This window comes from Gossypium hirsutum, chromosome D01 (genome assembly GCF_007990345.1).
Source record: "Gossypium hirsutum isolate 1008001.06 chromosome D01, Gossypium_hirsutum_v2.1, whole genome shotgun sequence".
In the NCBI taxonomy this organism is placed as follows: Eukaryota; Viridiplantae; Streptophyta; class Magnoliopsida; order Malvales; family Malvaceae; genus Gossypium; species Gossypium hirsutum.
The window spans coordinates 64950602-64966569 of NC_053437.1; the positions used below are offsets into that span (position 1 = coordinate 64950602).

Below are 15968 nucleotides of genomic sequence, written 5' to 3' on the forward strand. Positions count from 1 at the left end.
TGTTTGATTTTAAAATTTAAAGTAATTCAAATCCGAAATGATTCAAACATGTAAATTAGAGTCAATCTCTTTTTTGGGTACATTAATTCAAGGCATAATGGTACCAAATTTAACACTTTTTATAATGCGGTACTTGTGATAGTTTAATATTTTTATAATGTGATATTTGTGTTATTTTTTAATTAATAATTTTAATATTTTTGTGTCTAATTTAGATTTTAGAGTTGATTTGACGAGAATTCATAATTAACTAATAATATCAAATTATCTTTAAAATCCGAATTAAATCACATTGTGGTTTGATTATATTTGACAAATTAAATATAAAATTAAATAAATTCAATATTAACAATAAATTTATTTTATTAACAAAATTATAATAAATCTAAACATAATAATGTTAGTAATTAACTTTTATTAAATCATCTTAAACCCGGATAAAACACTTAAAAATATGTACCCAAAATATATAATTTTTATCAAATATAAGTGTCAAATTAGACAAAAAAAAAAGATTACAAGTAATATATTAAAAAAATAATATCAAACTCGGGACATTGACGCTTAATTCAAAGCATTGGAAATGATAATCTCCATTTCTCAAAATTCAATAAGCAAAGAGTTGAAGACCTCTACCAATAAAATCATATTTACAGCAAATGTTTAATTGACTGAACCTAAAGATTAATGGTTACTCCTCTTGCACCATTGACATAAGGTGAAGGTGCTGCCACTTCTGAGAACTGAGAGGTGTGCCAACCATGTTGTGTTGGGTCATATTTTTCACCATCACCCCAGAGAGCATATGCTTCTTCTCCATGGGCAGCATCGTCACCGATCTCGAGCTGGTTATCGGGCATTCGTAATGGTATAAACAGCCTTATAAACAGAAGAATTATTGATGTAGAGACTACATTCCAAGTAATGACGAACAAGGCTGCAACTATTTGCTTCAAGAATTGTACTCCTCCATTGCCACCATAAAATGCACCCCTTGTGTCGAATGGTAGTATTAGCTTGCATTGGTCTGGCTCAGCTAAAAGCCCGGTGAGGAGGCCGCCCAACAGGCCAGCCACTGCGTGTGTGTGAAATACACCAAGAGCATCATCTACCTGTGGTGACATACAAGCACTTCAAGACATGAAAAAGGCCAGTAATAGTATCTCAGAAAACAATTAGGCATTGATTTCCCAATTGAAATTACCCTAAATTTATCAACCTTGATCTGAACTCAAAGATTCAATCCGATCAATTTAAATTTAAAATAAATTTTATTTAATTTGATAATAAAAAGTCAACAATCTCACACTCAAATTAACTTGAACCCAAAATGATCTAAACAAGTAACTCAAAATGATCAAAACTTTAAATGGTCATAACTAAAAATTATATGGACCCATAATAACAAGATACAAAAACTGACTCCAAACTCAAATGGCCTGTGCTCAAAATGAATTAAACACAAAACAATCTTAACCCCAAAGGACAAGAACTCAGAATGAATTAATCCCGAATGGTGCAAGCCATTGATTATGTAAGTGAAAATACTTGGACTTGTCAATTTTCATTTGAATATGAAAGTTCAATCCAATCGATCTGAATTCAAACTCAACTCATTTTAATTTGACCACAAAAGGTCAAATTAAATTTATCTAGATCTAAACTCTATATAAACTAAACCTAAAATGCCTATAATCCATATTAATTTCAACTCGGAATAAAGAGCACAAAATAAGTTAAGCAAAAATTAAAGGTTGGAAACCCAAAATTAATCAAAATTTAATATTTAAATTAACCCAATCAAACTTGGAGGCCTTCAACATTGTGGTTCAAAATTAAATCTCTTTTCTCATGGAAGACGACAAAAAAGGATGATTAGAAACCTTTAATATGATATAGAAAATGGATGCAACAAACAATATTCTAATAAAATCCTACACGAGATACAAGGGACCATAGTTTTGGTTGTATATTTAATGAAGCACCAAGGTTTGCAAGTTGAGGTGATGGTAGGTCCAGGAATGGTCGCCAATGTGAGCGTTGGGTGGATTCCTAAATTCAATTATTTTAGACATTTTACCACTAGTGCTTTAATACCACTTACCTAATCTTTCTAGATCTGAAAGTCAAACTTTGTATTGGATTTCATGTAGAAAAAGTGATTGGAACATTCAAAGTTATCAGCCTAAGCTATCAAATTAGTCAACACATGAAAAAGGTTAAATCATGTGAGACTTTAATTTTGGTAATTATTTTCACATTGGGTATGAACATTTTTCTTTGTCAACGTTAGACCCTAAACTTTACTATTGTTCTCAAATTCAGGCATGAGAAAAAAAAAATTAGACCCAGAGATGTGAGGATAGCTGCAAGTTCAGACCCTAAAATGTAATTTAACCCAAAGAAACAGATGAGGATCAAAGTTGTACGGCCGCCTACCTTTTGTAGCAGACTACATTTCTTGTGGAGGACCATCATAGATACCCATGGAATACTGCCTGAAAGCATCCCCATGACAATAGCAGCCCATGATTGCACCAAACCTGGAATGAAAACAATACGGTTTTTAAGCTTTTGAATCAGATTTAGAGTTCAGAGTTCAGGGTTAAATTATGAACCTGCTCCTGGGGTGATGCAAGCAAGGCCTGTCATCATTCCTTGAACAGCTCCGACCACGGAAGGTTTTCCAAAGAACACAACATCAAGAGATGTCCAGACAAGAAGGCTTGTTGCTGCACAGACATTTGTGTTTAGTACTGCTATTGAAGAGTCAATATTTGCAGCATATGGTGCACCGCCATTGAAACCTGACCATCCCATCCATAGCAAGCCAGCACCAGCAAGCATTAGCAAAACATTGTTTGGTGGAAACCTTTCTCTGTCACATTTTAGCCTTGGTCCAACCTGTGTCATGTTTTGTAAGAAAGTTATGAAACTAATTGATATATATATCTATGTACACATATAAGCAAAGGATTGTGTGGTTTATGTTATGTTACCCAGTATGCGGCGGTGAGACCGGCGATCCCGGAGGAGAGGTGAATAACATATCCCCCGGAGTAATCAATGACACCCCAATGATAAAGAAAGCCGCCACCCCAAAGACTAAAAGCTCCAACAGTGTAGGAAAATATAAGCCATAGAGGCACAAAAGCCATCCAGGCCCTAATATTCATACGGCCAAGGACTGAACCAGCTAGCAAAATAAGAGTAATAGCAGCAAAAGTGAATTGGAAATACACAAGGGTAGCCATGGGATATAAAGGCTCGGTGATGATATCATCTACATCATTGTAGCCCCTGTGCTTACTCTCCGGTACCTTGGCTCGGCCAAGAAGGTACTTCTGTCCTAAAGCCGGAGCACCTTTACCCCAAAAAGGGAGGAGTTCATCACCAAAGGCCATACGGTAACATAAAAGTACCCAGCAAATGAGGACTGCAGCAAAGGCGTAAAGCGCCATGAAGGCGGAATTGACGGCCCATTTCTTTTTAACAATACTAGCGTAGAGGATGACAAGACCAGGCATGCTTTGAATCCCCACTAATGTCGATGCCGTCATTTGCCATGCGTTGTCTCCTTTGTTTAGCCATCCCGGTACTGCTGGGGCGAATTCTTTTACTGTGTAAGCTATCTGTTCGGCAGCCATCGGAAAAACTACCGTCGGCTATGCAGACCAGAATCTTTTTTTGAACAAAATATCTTCTTTAATGTGTAACTATATACATATATATGTTAGGTGAAGTGAGAATACATTTTGGAGATGCTTTTAACTTTCTAACATAAATACTCCATTTATTCTTTTGGGAAATCCTTTGGAAGGTTCCTCCTTCAAGAATAAAAATCATGTATAATCAACTATCATAATTAGTATAATATAATACCAAAATCATAATCGTAATCTTTAATGCTTAATTACAATATAATATAAAGAATCACAATCCCTAATATTACTTTATATAATTAGAGTTAATTAAAAAGAGAATAAACTCTTAACAGCAATGCGATTAACACGACTCGCACTCAAATCACACTTGAAACGATAAATATCATGATCATTAAATGTCGAACACTTGGTCTGTTCCTAATTCATGTGACAGTAAGATATACCGAAATAATGACAACTTATGTAGTATGAAATTGAATCTTTATGAAATTCCAAACCAATAAAGCAAAGAACAAAAAAATATACCTTTTGCTTTTTATTATGTTCACACTGGTAAAATTGGCAGCCGTTTGAATAGTTGTAGATTCTTCTTTTTTGTCGATATATTTGGACAAAGGATCAGTTTGTAAGAAATGTAAAATGGTTGTTTGTAATTAGTAAATACACAGTTACGTACGGAATTTTGAACTTGACTTAAAAGCACACGTGTTATTACTCAACGACTTTTTCAACTGTTTAAATTCAGACAGTTTCCCAGCAAAACACGGACTCCAGTGGTGATAAGATTAGATTGGTAAAATCGTTATTATATGATGTTCTTTTTCTATGTATTATCTTCCTAATTGAAACTTCTTTTTTAACAATTTAATTTTTTTTTAATGTAATAACACAAATTTATGGATCAAAATTATAGGTAGAGCTTAAAATGGAAATTTTTACCTTTAGTCCTTTTATAATTTTAAAATTTTAAATTAGTATATAATAAAATTACATTTTGACCCCATGAATGATAAAAAAATTGATTTAATCCTTTAAAAATTATAAAGATATAAGCTATTAAAATTGTGAGATTTCACTTTTGCTATCATAAAAATATACAACTTTGTTCTGGCCCCCCTCAAAATTTTTTTAGCTCCGCTCCTAACTAAAATCTAAACAATTCTTTTCTCCAATCTTCGGCATTGTTAATTTGACTTGAATTTAGGGTATGTTCTTCTACTCACTGATGCGTACTAATTTACTGTACTGATCATTGAATCGTTGCTTGGAGCTTAGTAATCAGACTCTGAAAAAATCTTAAATAAAAACTTCCGAATAATTAAATGATTATTTAATAATTTTTTTTAAAAAAAATTGATAACAATAAATAGAGTCTTAAAAAGAAGATGGAGCCAATGGTGTATCATTTGGGCTCCATCCTAATGAACAATGGAGGCAATAGTAAGTGGGTCCAAAAATCAAACTGAAACCCAATGAAACAAATATCCAAAAACGAAGGTCTCAAACACATTATTCACATTTTCAAATCATTTATTGGGTACAAATTTTAAAAGTATACGTCAACTTTGATTTAATATGTAATTTGATATATAAAATATTTTTGATTTAGTATAATTATATATATGAAATTTTAATTGCAGTTTAAATGTACACATAAAACATTGATTTCGATTCAATCATACACATTTAAATAAATATATCAATTTATTTTTTATTGAATAAATATAATTATTTGTGTATGCAATATATAAATATAAAATGATACTGTATCAATAATTGTGTTAATGATTTGTAATAATTGAATCAAATCAAAATTTATGTATAAAACTGTACATTAAATCAAAGTTTATATATGATTTTAAGATTTATCCTTTGTGATTATAGAACGGACAAGTTGCCTTAATTAACAATTCCCATAATGCAAGTTCGACTTTTGTACAAAACTTATTATTCACTAGTTTTCATAGAAAAATAATCAAGTTAAGTGAGAACTTCAGCTTCTATGGTTATTTCAAACGAAAACAAGAATGATCAAACTTCAAGCTCAATGTAAACGCAACATAGAGAGATAAAGATTGATCGACACTTTTTGGTATGATTGTACAAGAGTGTGCTTAAACAAAAGCTTGATGAAACCTTGGATGCCTTATCCATCGAGGCTCTCACCATTGTTTAAGCTCTTATGATGGCTTGAGATTTGGAATTCTGCTACATTGAGTCGGACAATTTAGCTCTTAGTGTCTGTTTATAGATGAATCATTGAGGAAGTTGACTTTTATGTCTTTTCGCTATGCCCATGTTGTGCATTGCTTGGCCCATTGACCTGTGGATGAAAGCCCAATTTAAGGGCAGCTCCCTGTTATTGAACTTAGTATATGTGAGTGATGTAATTAGCAACAATTTAATCCTTATCCAATGCATTAAACTATCCTAGGTTAAGTTACTTCTTCCTAAATTAAAGTATGATTTAAAAACTTGACCTATTTACTCTTCTTTGAAAGTATTTTTTTTTTCAATTTATGAAGAGAATAAGAACCCAACTAAGCAATTAATGCAGAACAATGATCACCAAGTGTCATGGGAGGATCTGGCGTTTTTAAGCGAAGAATTGATGAACTTTCTCTTCCTGAAGATTCTATTTGCAACTTCGAGTAGCTAGGACACCATTTTTTGTGTTATTTTCAAGCACTCAAAACTGTTACGAGCACACCAATGAACCTCCTACCTGTTAGGCAAAAACTTGGTGAGCCCTTGTAGGACTATATCAAATGTTTCCATACCGCAACCATGGGCACTAGAGATTGGACAAAACAATGGACGGTAGATGCTTTTACAATGGCCGTTGGCCAAGATTATTTGAAATATGCTCTTACAAAAATACAAGCCACATCACGTCCTTGATTTATATGAAAAAGCTTAGAAGTCCATAGAAATGGTGGAAATGAAAATATCTAATGTTGAATTTGATGTTGAACCTTATGTTTTGCTTCGATCAAGGTGCTATCGTCATTCTCACTGGTAATCCGCTGGCAGAGATTAACACAGAATGCACCCTAGCTTGCGAGTGAACTTGAGAGGGGGGGGGGGCACATCATTCTCGTTCTCCTAGTTCACCAAGGAATGCTTCTTGACCTTTTTGTTAAGGGGAGGTCGACTCCTTTCGGATGAGCCTTCGTAGTGTCGTTTGTTGAGAGTTAACACAAGCCCTTTAATGGGTCGATATTGTCCTTGGTCAAGATTTTGTCTCCTATAACTCTGTGAAGAGCTCAAATGCCTACAACGTTGAGTTCAACAAAGTGAACATCTCATTAGATCAAATCGTAAGTGGTGCACAATAGGCACCAACTAATTAGGGATGTGAGCATCCGCGTTTGATATGGCTGCTCTATTGAACATGTTGCTTTAGCCACTCGAACTCTCCACCATGTCGACAGACAAAACCCCCGATTGAAAACAATACCAATCTATTGAAGGTTTAGCCAACTCCCAATGAACAAAATTTCAAAGACCTCAAAAGGAGATAGCCTCTCCTCAATATATATATATTATATTTTAAATTAACCAAACTCAATTATTTTATCCCAATCCAACTCAATTATAATATATCATTTAAATTGAAAAAATTGGTTAATCCGAGTGATGTTAAATAAGTTTAGTTAAAAAAATCTAATAATTAAGGTTCAATATATTATTTGGTACTCAAGTGATACTTTTTTCTAATGTGGTACCTATGTGCGTTAACTTTTGGGTTGATTTAATGAAAGTTAATTGTTAATATTATTAAGTTTGAATTTCTCATGATTTTTTCAATAGCATAAATTTATTATTAATTGTGAATTTGTTTAATTTTACATTAAATATGTCAAATACAATTCGATAAATGTGATTTAATTCGAGTTTTAAGGTTAATTATGAATTTTCATCAAATCAAATCTAAAACCCGAATTAAACACCAAAAAATTAACATTATTTTCTTAAAATGTTCTATATGGAAACAATTTTGGATTAGGATGAATCGGCACACAGAATTTTGAATTTCAGATTTGATTCTAACAGAAATCCATATAATAGTTTATTGGTTCGTATAATCAGGGTTAAAGTTTTCAATTAAGGTTCAAAACTTTGACCCACCTATACTCTTCGATTTCAAATTTCTTTTCTTCTCAAATTTTATCAGAAGGAATAAAAAAATGAAATTATAACGCATTTTAATTTTACCGTTAAACAATATGAGACGTTTTTAGTAAAAGCTAACGTGGCATAAAATTTATAAAATAACAAATTTTGTCCTTATCCAAATACGAGTAAAGGAAGATTTTCACTACTATACCAATTTATTTGATGCATTAAAAGACGATTAATTAACCAAATAATGAACTGATATGTCTCTTCCTGAAGGATGCTAGCTTTTGGGTCGCTTTTTAGCATACAGAACTATTATGAGCACACCAACGAGTCTTCTATCAATTAGGCAAAAACTTAGCGAGCCTTTGCGGGGCCATATCAAATGTTTCCGTACCACGACCATGAGCACTACAGATTTGACTGAACATTGTATGGTAGACACTTTTACAACAGCTGTAGGCCAAGAATATTTGAAATATGCTCTTACAAAAAAAAAAAGCCACGTCAGCTCACTGATTTATATGAAAAAGCTAAAAAGTTAGTGGAAATGGAAATATCTAATGTTGAATCCTATGTTTTGCTTTGATCAATGTCCTATCGTCCTTCTAACAAGTGACCCATACAGAATGCACACCTTAGCTTGCACGTAAACTTGAAGGCCGGGGACATCATTTTCATTCTCATTCAGATGTTCCGATAAGGCATTGAGTGTCAGATTGGTGTGACGGTCGAATGATTTGTTTTTTCATCCTGAGTCCGAGTATAGTTAATAGGGATTATAACATATGAACTTGATAAATGATATTGAATTGAAATGGTTATATGAATAAGTACTATGTATGCATATATGTGAAACATGACTAAAACATGTGAAAGATCATGCGAACTGGTTATTACAAGCCCTGGGGGTCGAAATGGAAATGAAACGAATCAACAGATTCGAGAATGAAATGAAATAAAAGAATGAGTAATTGGTATGCTATGTAATGAAAGTAGATGTACCTTATTTGTAGATAGCACAACATGATATGTTTATATGAAATAGTCAATGAATTAGTACATAAAGCTGATATATGAACTAGAGTTTGAATATATATGTATAAGTGATATGTTAATTGAAGTTTTTTTTGCATAGATTATAGTATTTGCATCATGATATATTAGTTGATGATGTTGGTAATTAGTGGTATATCAAATGAATTTTATGACATGTTATTTAGATTACATTACTGACTTGAATCATGAAAGTGCCATTGTGCTTTATTGCTCAACGTACGATTTGTTAATTTCGTGTGTAGGTATTAATGGATCTCGAAGTCTCGAAAGGTGAAGAAGCGTCTAGGTCGCAAATTCTTGACTCAATAAGTACAATTCTTTATGTTTCGATATGTGGCATGTACCCGGGATTAAGTCGATTTTAAGTAGTAAATTATTGATTTGGTATTTTGGATATAATGGTTGGTTTGATTTACGATACATGAGTTTTATATGATATATATAAGTAACGTATGGTTGAAATGTTTAAGTTATGTAAATGAGCATAAATATTGAGTAGAATTGCAATTTGGGATCTAAAAACCAAATGAGATTTGCCTTCAATGTCGCAACATCAGGCCTCAACGTCGCGATGTCCCTTTACTAAAGTCACGTCAACCTCTTGTTTTCGGAGTCACGACACTACACTATTGAAGTCACGACACCAAGTTTCTGTCCTTGATGTTGCGACATAATCCCATCATGGTCATGACGTCAAACTGATAAACTTTGAAAATTTTACATTTTTATCCTTAAATGACCTCAGGTTATCAAAAGAGGTTTCGTAAGCTTGTTTAAACCCCGAAATTGTTTATGTAACATGTTGTAATTACATATTGAATATTATAATGTGTGTAACATATTGAATTGAGATCATAGTTGTCCCAGCAACAAATGTAACATCCTGTAACTCAGACTTGACGATCGGGTCAGATATGGGGTGTTATATATCCCCTCAACAAATATATATTAAATATAATTTGAATTAACCCATCTCAATTATGTTATCCCAAACCAAATCAATTATAATATATCATTTAAAATGAAAAAAATTGGTTAAACCGATTGACGATAAATAGGTTTAGTTAAAATCAAGACCAATCAATCAAAGCTTGACACATTTTTCTAATGTAGTACTTGTGTTGTTTTTTGTTCAATTTAGTACCAATATTTGACAAAAAAAATTATATTTTGGTAGTCAAAGGTAACGACGTTAACTTTTTAGTGTTTAATTTGGGTTTTTGGTTGATATGATGAAAGGTAATTGCTAATATTATTAAGTTTGAATTTTTCATGATTTTGTTAACAAAATAAATTTATTATTAATTGTGGACTCGTTTAATTCTGCATTCAATTTATCAAATAAAATTCAATGATGCGATTTACTTCGAGTTTTAGGGTTAATTTGATGAAAATTAATTTCTAATTATGAATTTTCATCAAATCAACTCCAAAACCCGAATTAAACATTAAAAATTAACACCGTTATCTTCAAGGTCCAAAATGTATAGCTTTTATCAAATATAAGACCACATTTGACCAAAAAATAACACATGACCATATTATAAAAAGTGTTAAATTTAAATACTAAATTATACGAATAATTGGATTTAAATTTTCCGGAAAGAATCCAAAAAAAATGAAATTATAACGCATAATGCGCTGTAAGTAATAATTTCGTTTTTCAATTTTAGGTTTACAATTAAAACAATGAGACGTTTTTAGTAAAAGCTAACGTGGCATAAGATTTTATAAAATAACAAACTTTGTCCTTACCAAAACATAATTACAGATAGATTTTCGCTAATACACGGGTTAGTATTTGATACAATGGCAATGTATGATCCTGTTAATTTGATATATTTATGTATTTCAATTTTCTTTTACTTCCAACTTAAACTAATATTTTTTTATTTTAATTTCTTGCACATCGCATTTGTGTTGTGATTATTATTTTCAAACTTTACGTTTTATTATTTATTGTATGTTATTTTTAAATAGACATATATATTCTAATTCACTAACCGTGAATAGAATTATACACAATCAGCGCATCACATCTAAATTATTTTATATGTATATTTCTTTGTTACATATAAACTTGCCATATATTAATGATTTAACTATTTTTGGAATTTATTACCAGTTATAGAGAATTTCACCTCAATATAAACCCACGTCTGTGGAACAAAGACCACACCAGCAGTCTTAGAACGTAAGTCTAAGAAACAGTACTAGGGCATTCTGCCTGGTTATTTCTTTCAAATTTTGTGGTTTTTAACTTTGTTTTTTTAAGCTAAATGATGAGATATTACTGTAGCTTTTGCTTTTTCAGGTTGCTTATTGCTCAAGGAACACAACAACAATGGATCCAAAGAATGAAACCTCCCCAAATGCTGCTGATAACCAAATGCTGAATCCCAATGCTGAAAATGAGGACCTAACTTTGCCTTTAGAGTCCATTCAGCCCCGTAGGGTCTCATTGCACAAGAGATCAGCAAGTGATTCTCTTGCCTTTGTGAAAGAACCTAATTGGCTCGCACCAAGCTCTAGTGCACAAGGGCGCTTGCTCGGCGGAGCAGCCGGTTCATCATCGGCTTCGCACATGGACCCCAAGAAGCTGAAACGGTTGCACTTGCATTCAGTATTTTGTTATCATATTAAACTACATTTAATATTTTCTTCTAACAATCATTTCTTTTTACTTGTGCTTTAGCCTGATTGCCAATAGAGCTTCCGCTCAGAAATCCCGGCTGCGCCGGGTTGAGTACGTAGACAAACTGGAAAAAAAAGCTGAGTTCCTAGAGGTTATTGAATTCACTTATTGAAAGTAAACTATTTATTAATGTTTCTTCTCTTTAGTTCGGTCCAATAATCTTGTATATTTGCAGGCCACTGTGTCGTTGGTATCTCCACGAGTGACTTCTGAACGAAAGAAACGCATGATGTTGCTGAAAGAGAATGCTGAACTGAAACAGAGAATTGAATTTTATGACAAACTACTGGAAAAGCAAGATGGTGAAGCAGCAATGGTTTTTTTCTTTTTCTTTTTTTAAAAAAATTAAATATTAGCAAATGAGTAAGCTAAACCTATACTTTCTGGTTTTTGCAGCTGAATATAAAGCACTGAAGGAGGAGAGGGACTTGTTATCCTTCACTAATCTCCTGATCCAAGAAGGCATTTAGAAATATTTGGATTTCAAGATCCAATATTTAAAAGGAGCCAGCCTGTTTGCTATGTTTTCGTTTTCAATTTCCAAAGTGTTTTTTCCAGTTAGCTGGACTTTTCAATTTTATTTTCAGATAATAGTTTGTATTCAAGCTAGTTCTTGAACCATCAGTATTTCTGTTTAAGTTATCATATTAATGAAATGAAGGCTCCTTTTCTAGTATATGTGCTGTAGTTACTTCTTCTTTTTTCTTAATATCTTGGATGGATCAAAATATGAATGAACAACTTCCTGAACCATTTTTGAGACAGCAAACAATGAATCACATAGGTCCCTTTTGCCCCAATTTCTTGTCCCACAACAAGACATGGAAGCGTTTTCGTTTTCTTAGCAATTTTAGAGGGCCAGGGCCCTGCCTACCCCTTGGCGCCGTCCTTAGACTCAAAGAAAGTTTAAAACTCACGAAACCCTAAGCAACCAATTCATTCGATTGTCAGCCAAGACGCTAAGTCATCTGGCATAACAAGTAGTTGTTAATAGTCAGTAAGCTTCTCTAGAAAGACTTGAGTAAACGAGGTTGCAAGACCATACACTCAGCAAACGGTGCACCTACAAGCAACCAACGACCATACACCTTCTAAACAGCCTGAACGTTGGGTGTAAATACTAAAATATGACTCTCATTTTATTATTTTGTTACTATCATCAATCTTTTTGTTGATTTAAGCATCGAAGTGTACCCTAGAACACAAGCTCCGACGTCTCTTCTAAAGCTTTGTCTTGTAAGCATGTCCAAATCCGAAATATTATCCAATATCAACTTGTAGGTCCAATCCATCACCACCAAGAAGAAACCAAAGTATGAAGCTGGAATTGCAGCCTGTCTTATTTGGACATAGTTCTAAATTCAAATTTATTGGAGAAAGAAACGATAAGACATTAAGAAAAAGGGCTATTATCAATTGGTGTAATATTAGTTCAGGACAATGAGAAAAAAAAATAACCTTTCCTATTGGATAAGTACCTCAAGATCTCACTTAGAATTGTCCCATTCATATAGTCAGATCTAGAGTACTTACCCTTCTCGCATTCTTCTTAGTACAATGATCTTCTTCACTTTTCAATCTACTAAGCTTTGATGATGATGATGATGGTGAATATAATGATAGAGATAACTCACTCACTACATCGTCTTGCTCGGAATTTTGCTGCTTATCTTCCTTTGCAGTTATACGTAGCGATAGATCTAAATCGAGGTCGCAATCAAAAGTCTTTCTTTTCGTTGATTTCAAGTCTTGGCTAATCAAATTGCTATTATGAATGCTTAAACTAGTATTTTGGCTCATGGAACTTGTCTCAATTGGGCCTAATCTTGGTTGCACTTGGTTACACTTGAAATCGTAACTGGCCCAATTACTGCTGAAGATCTTCTCCGTCACCGTTCGATGCAACCCCGGTCTTGATTCATTGATGAAACTTGTGCTTGTATACGGACGGCTCATTGAGTACTCGCGGTTACCCCAGGAAGCGTCTCCATATCTTGGAAAGAAGTGAAATTTTGCGTTAATCCCATGTTTACGTACATTCACGATGGAGATGTGAAAGATTGAATATTGATTGGTGAATTTGGTACCTGTAAAAACTACTAGAACTGTCACCTTGATGATGATGATGATGATGATGATGATGATGATGATGAAGAAGATTACTATATCCTTGCAGCATGGGAAGTTGGCTGAGGTTATAAATATTTCGATCTCCACTTTCCACAAGATGCCTATGATCGCTTATGACTGCCATGGAAATAGATAGCTTTATTAAGGATTAGGGACCACCACCACCATGAAATGAACCCTAAAAAAAGTTGAACTATACATATACATATACATATACATATACATATATATACCTTGGCCTGAATCATCAATCTTCTTGCTTCTATACATCTGATTGAAAAACATATTGTTAGGAACAAAAATTAGATGATTTTTCATTATATGTTAAGGTCCAAGAAAGAACCTGTAGATGGCTCTTGACATGAGCGATGCTAAGTCCTTTAATATTCATAAGTTGAAGAACCAACTTTGGGGTAGCTCCTGAATTACCAAATAATGTTTTCTTTGTTAAAATTAAACACCAAAAATAAGAGAAGATGAAGAACGGAGTTAACTCACTGTCTTGGCCACCGAGTCTTTCTACGGCGTGAACGAAACGAAGGTGAAGATCGGGTGTCCACCGTAGCCTCGGCAACTTGGATCTAACATAAGGCCTTACCGACGGCTTCTTCTCGTTCTCTTCCACCGTGCTGTTACTTGAGCTTCCTCCATTCTTAGGCCTACTTTCACCTTCATTTTCTTCACTCTCAGTCTCGGCTTTCACTGTCTTCGAACATCCGGTGCCGCTGTTCTCTTCCATCATTACAAGCTAAGCTGGCTAGTTCCCTTCTTAATCTTCAATATAAAAGAGACAAATTATGAACATGGAGGGCTTAAAAATGAAGTCCTAGCATATTGGTTAATCAAAATAAGCTTATTAATTTTGTTTTCTCTTATGGTAACACATAGAGAAAGCATAGACCCTAAGGCCTAAGCATTAAGCAAAGCTATAACTGGTTATTGAAACAAAGAGGATGATATGAGAAACCCTAGATCTTGACAGGGAAGACAGACAAACCTGTGTGTTTTTTTTTCTTCTCTCTCTTGGGATTGGGACAAGTAAACAATAATATTTCTTCATATCCTTATATGTATATATCATCAACATCTTATACCATCCATGCCATGCTATGCATGCATGTAAGTCACGCATTGAAGTATACACCATCTATATTCATAAATATATATATATATATTCCAGTCATGTGATTTCTTCCATGATTTAACTTATGTACACTACATAGAAATTAAAAAAATATTACCACTACAAGGAATTAATTAATTAAGGTTGACAGGTAATTTTTTGTAATTTGGCACGATAAGCAAAAAGATATAATAGAGATACACATATCTTACTATTTTAAGAAAATTACCACAAACTTTTCTTACATAAATTTTGAACTTGTTTTGTCGGAATGTAAATTTGAACTCTTACTTCAAAGTGGACTTTTGTTGTTATTATTTTTGTCAGTTGGCTAAAATGAAAAAATAAAACTTTTGTGTTACTGATGGCCGTCAGGTTGAAATATATCCAAAGAAAAAACTCATTTTTACTTTATTTTATACTTAATTATTCCATGATGACTGAGAATTGGTATATAACAGTTCCAAGAGTCGACAAATTACTTAATAATATTTCGAGAAATTCCTTATATAAGCTTAGGTAAATGCAATATTGTACTCAATATTTTTGGCTGTTTGTGAGCTTTTACAGTATTTCCATGGCCAGGTAATTTTTGGACCCTAAACTGTTAACATTGGCAATAGTTTTCTAAGGATTTTTTGTTGATGAATTGAGCTTATTCTTGGAGTTCTGAAGTTATTATGCTTATTTGATTTGTCACATGCATGAAGGTTTCAACTTAATGTATATTTTATATCAGTTTTACTGATTATAAATATTAATATTTTTAAAATTTGTGGTCTTTTAAGATTCGAGTTCATTTAGAAACGTAATGTATTTTATTATTACCCCCAATATTTATAGGTGAAAATTAGACAACAATGGAAGTCGTGGCGTATATATGGTCAAATAATTCTAGTTTAGATCCTTCTATTGTACTTAAATTTGAAATTTAATCATTTTACTTTTGTTTGAGATAACTTAATCCTCTACTTTTTTTTCTTATAACTATAGGTGTTCTCATCTATATTATAAGATCTGAACCTAGTCTTGTTCGGGTTTAATTCAAACGCTTAGAAAATAAGTTCACTCCTACTTCTTCCAAACACTTGTTAGTCCCTCTACCTTTTTTTTATAACCTCATTAATTAGTTTTGGGGACCATTTAAACTAATTAATGGTATGAAAGTAGATAA

At 33.0% G+C, this 15968-nt stretch overlaps 3 protein-coding genes across 4 annotated transcripts; 1 reads left to right on the forward strand and 2 right to left on the reverse strand.

The window, feature by feature from the left end:
- Window positions 1–440: 440 nt before the first annotated feature.
- LOC107938932 (ammonium transporter 2) lies at window positions 441–3757 on the reverse strand. Its single transcript, XM_016872198.2, has 4 exons — window positions 3000–3757; window positions 2619–2904; window positions 2440–2543; window positions 441–1112 (listed from the first exon to the last, which is right to left on the reverse strand). Exons 1-4 carry the CDS (start codon window positions 3645–3647, stop codon window positions 678–680), a joined length of 1473 nt encoding a protein of 490 aa, XP_016727687.1. The 5' UTR covers window positions 3648–3757; the 3' UTR covers window positions 441–677.
- A 7217-nt stretch (window positions 3758–10974) lies between these two features.
- Window positions 10975–12233, forward strand: LOC107938936 (basic leucine zipper 2). 2 transcript variants are annotated; one of them, XM_016872204.2, is made up of 5 exons: window positions 10975–11040; window positions 11161–11453; window positions 11542–11632; window positions 11717–11857; window positions 11938–12233. In XM_016872204.2, exons 2-5 carry the CDS (start codon window positions 11191–11193, stop codon window positions 11953–11955), a joined length of 513 nt encoding a protein of 170 aa, XP_016727693.1. In that variant the 5' UTR covers window positions 10975–11040; window positions 11161–11190; the 3' UTR covers window positions 11956–12233. The 2 variants fall into 2 exon arrangements, with proteins under 2 accessions (XP_016727693.1, XP_016727692.1); XM_016872203.2 differs by having other exon boundaries at window positions 11717–11843; window positions 11938–12232.
- Window positions 12234–12934: 701 nt separating this feature from the next.
- Window positions 12935–14811, reverse strand: LOC107938935 (myb family transcription factor MPH1). Its single transcript, XM_016872201.2, has 6 exons — window positions 14669–14811; window positions 14170–14445; window positions 14015–14091; window positions 13905–13941; window positions 13629–13788; window positions 12935–13534 (listed from the first exon to the last, which is right to left on the reverse strand). The coding sequence occupies exons 2-6, from the start codon at window positions 14411–14413 to the stop codon at window positions 13048–13050; spliced, it is 1005 nt and encodes a 334-aa protein (XP_016727690.1). The 5' UTR covers window positions 14414–14445; window positions 14669–14811; the 3' UTR covers window positions 12935–13047.
- Between the last annotated feature and the right edge of the window lie 1157 nt (window positions 14812–15968).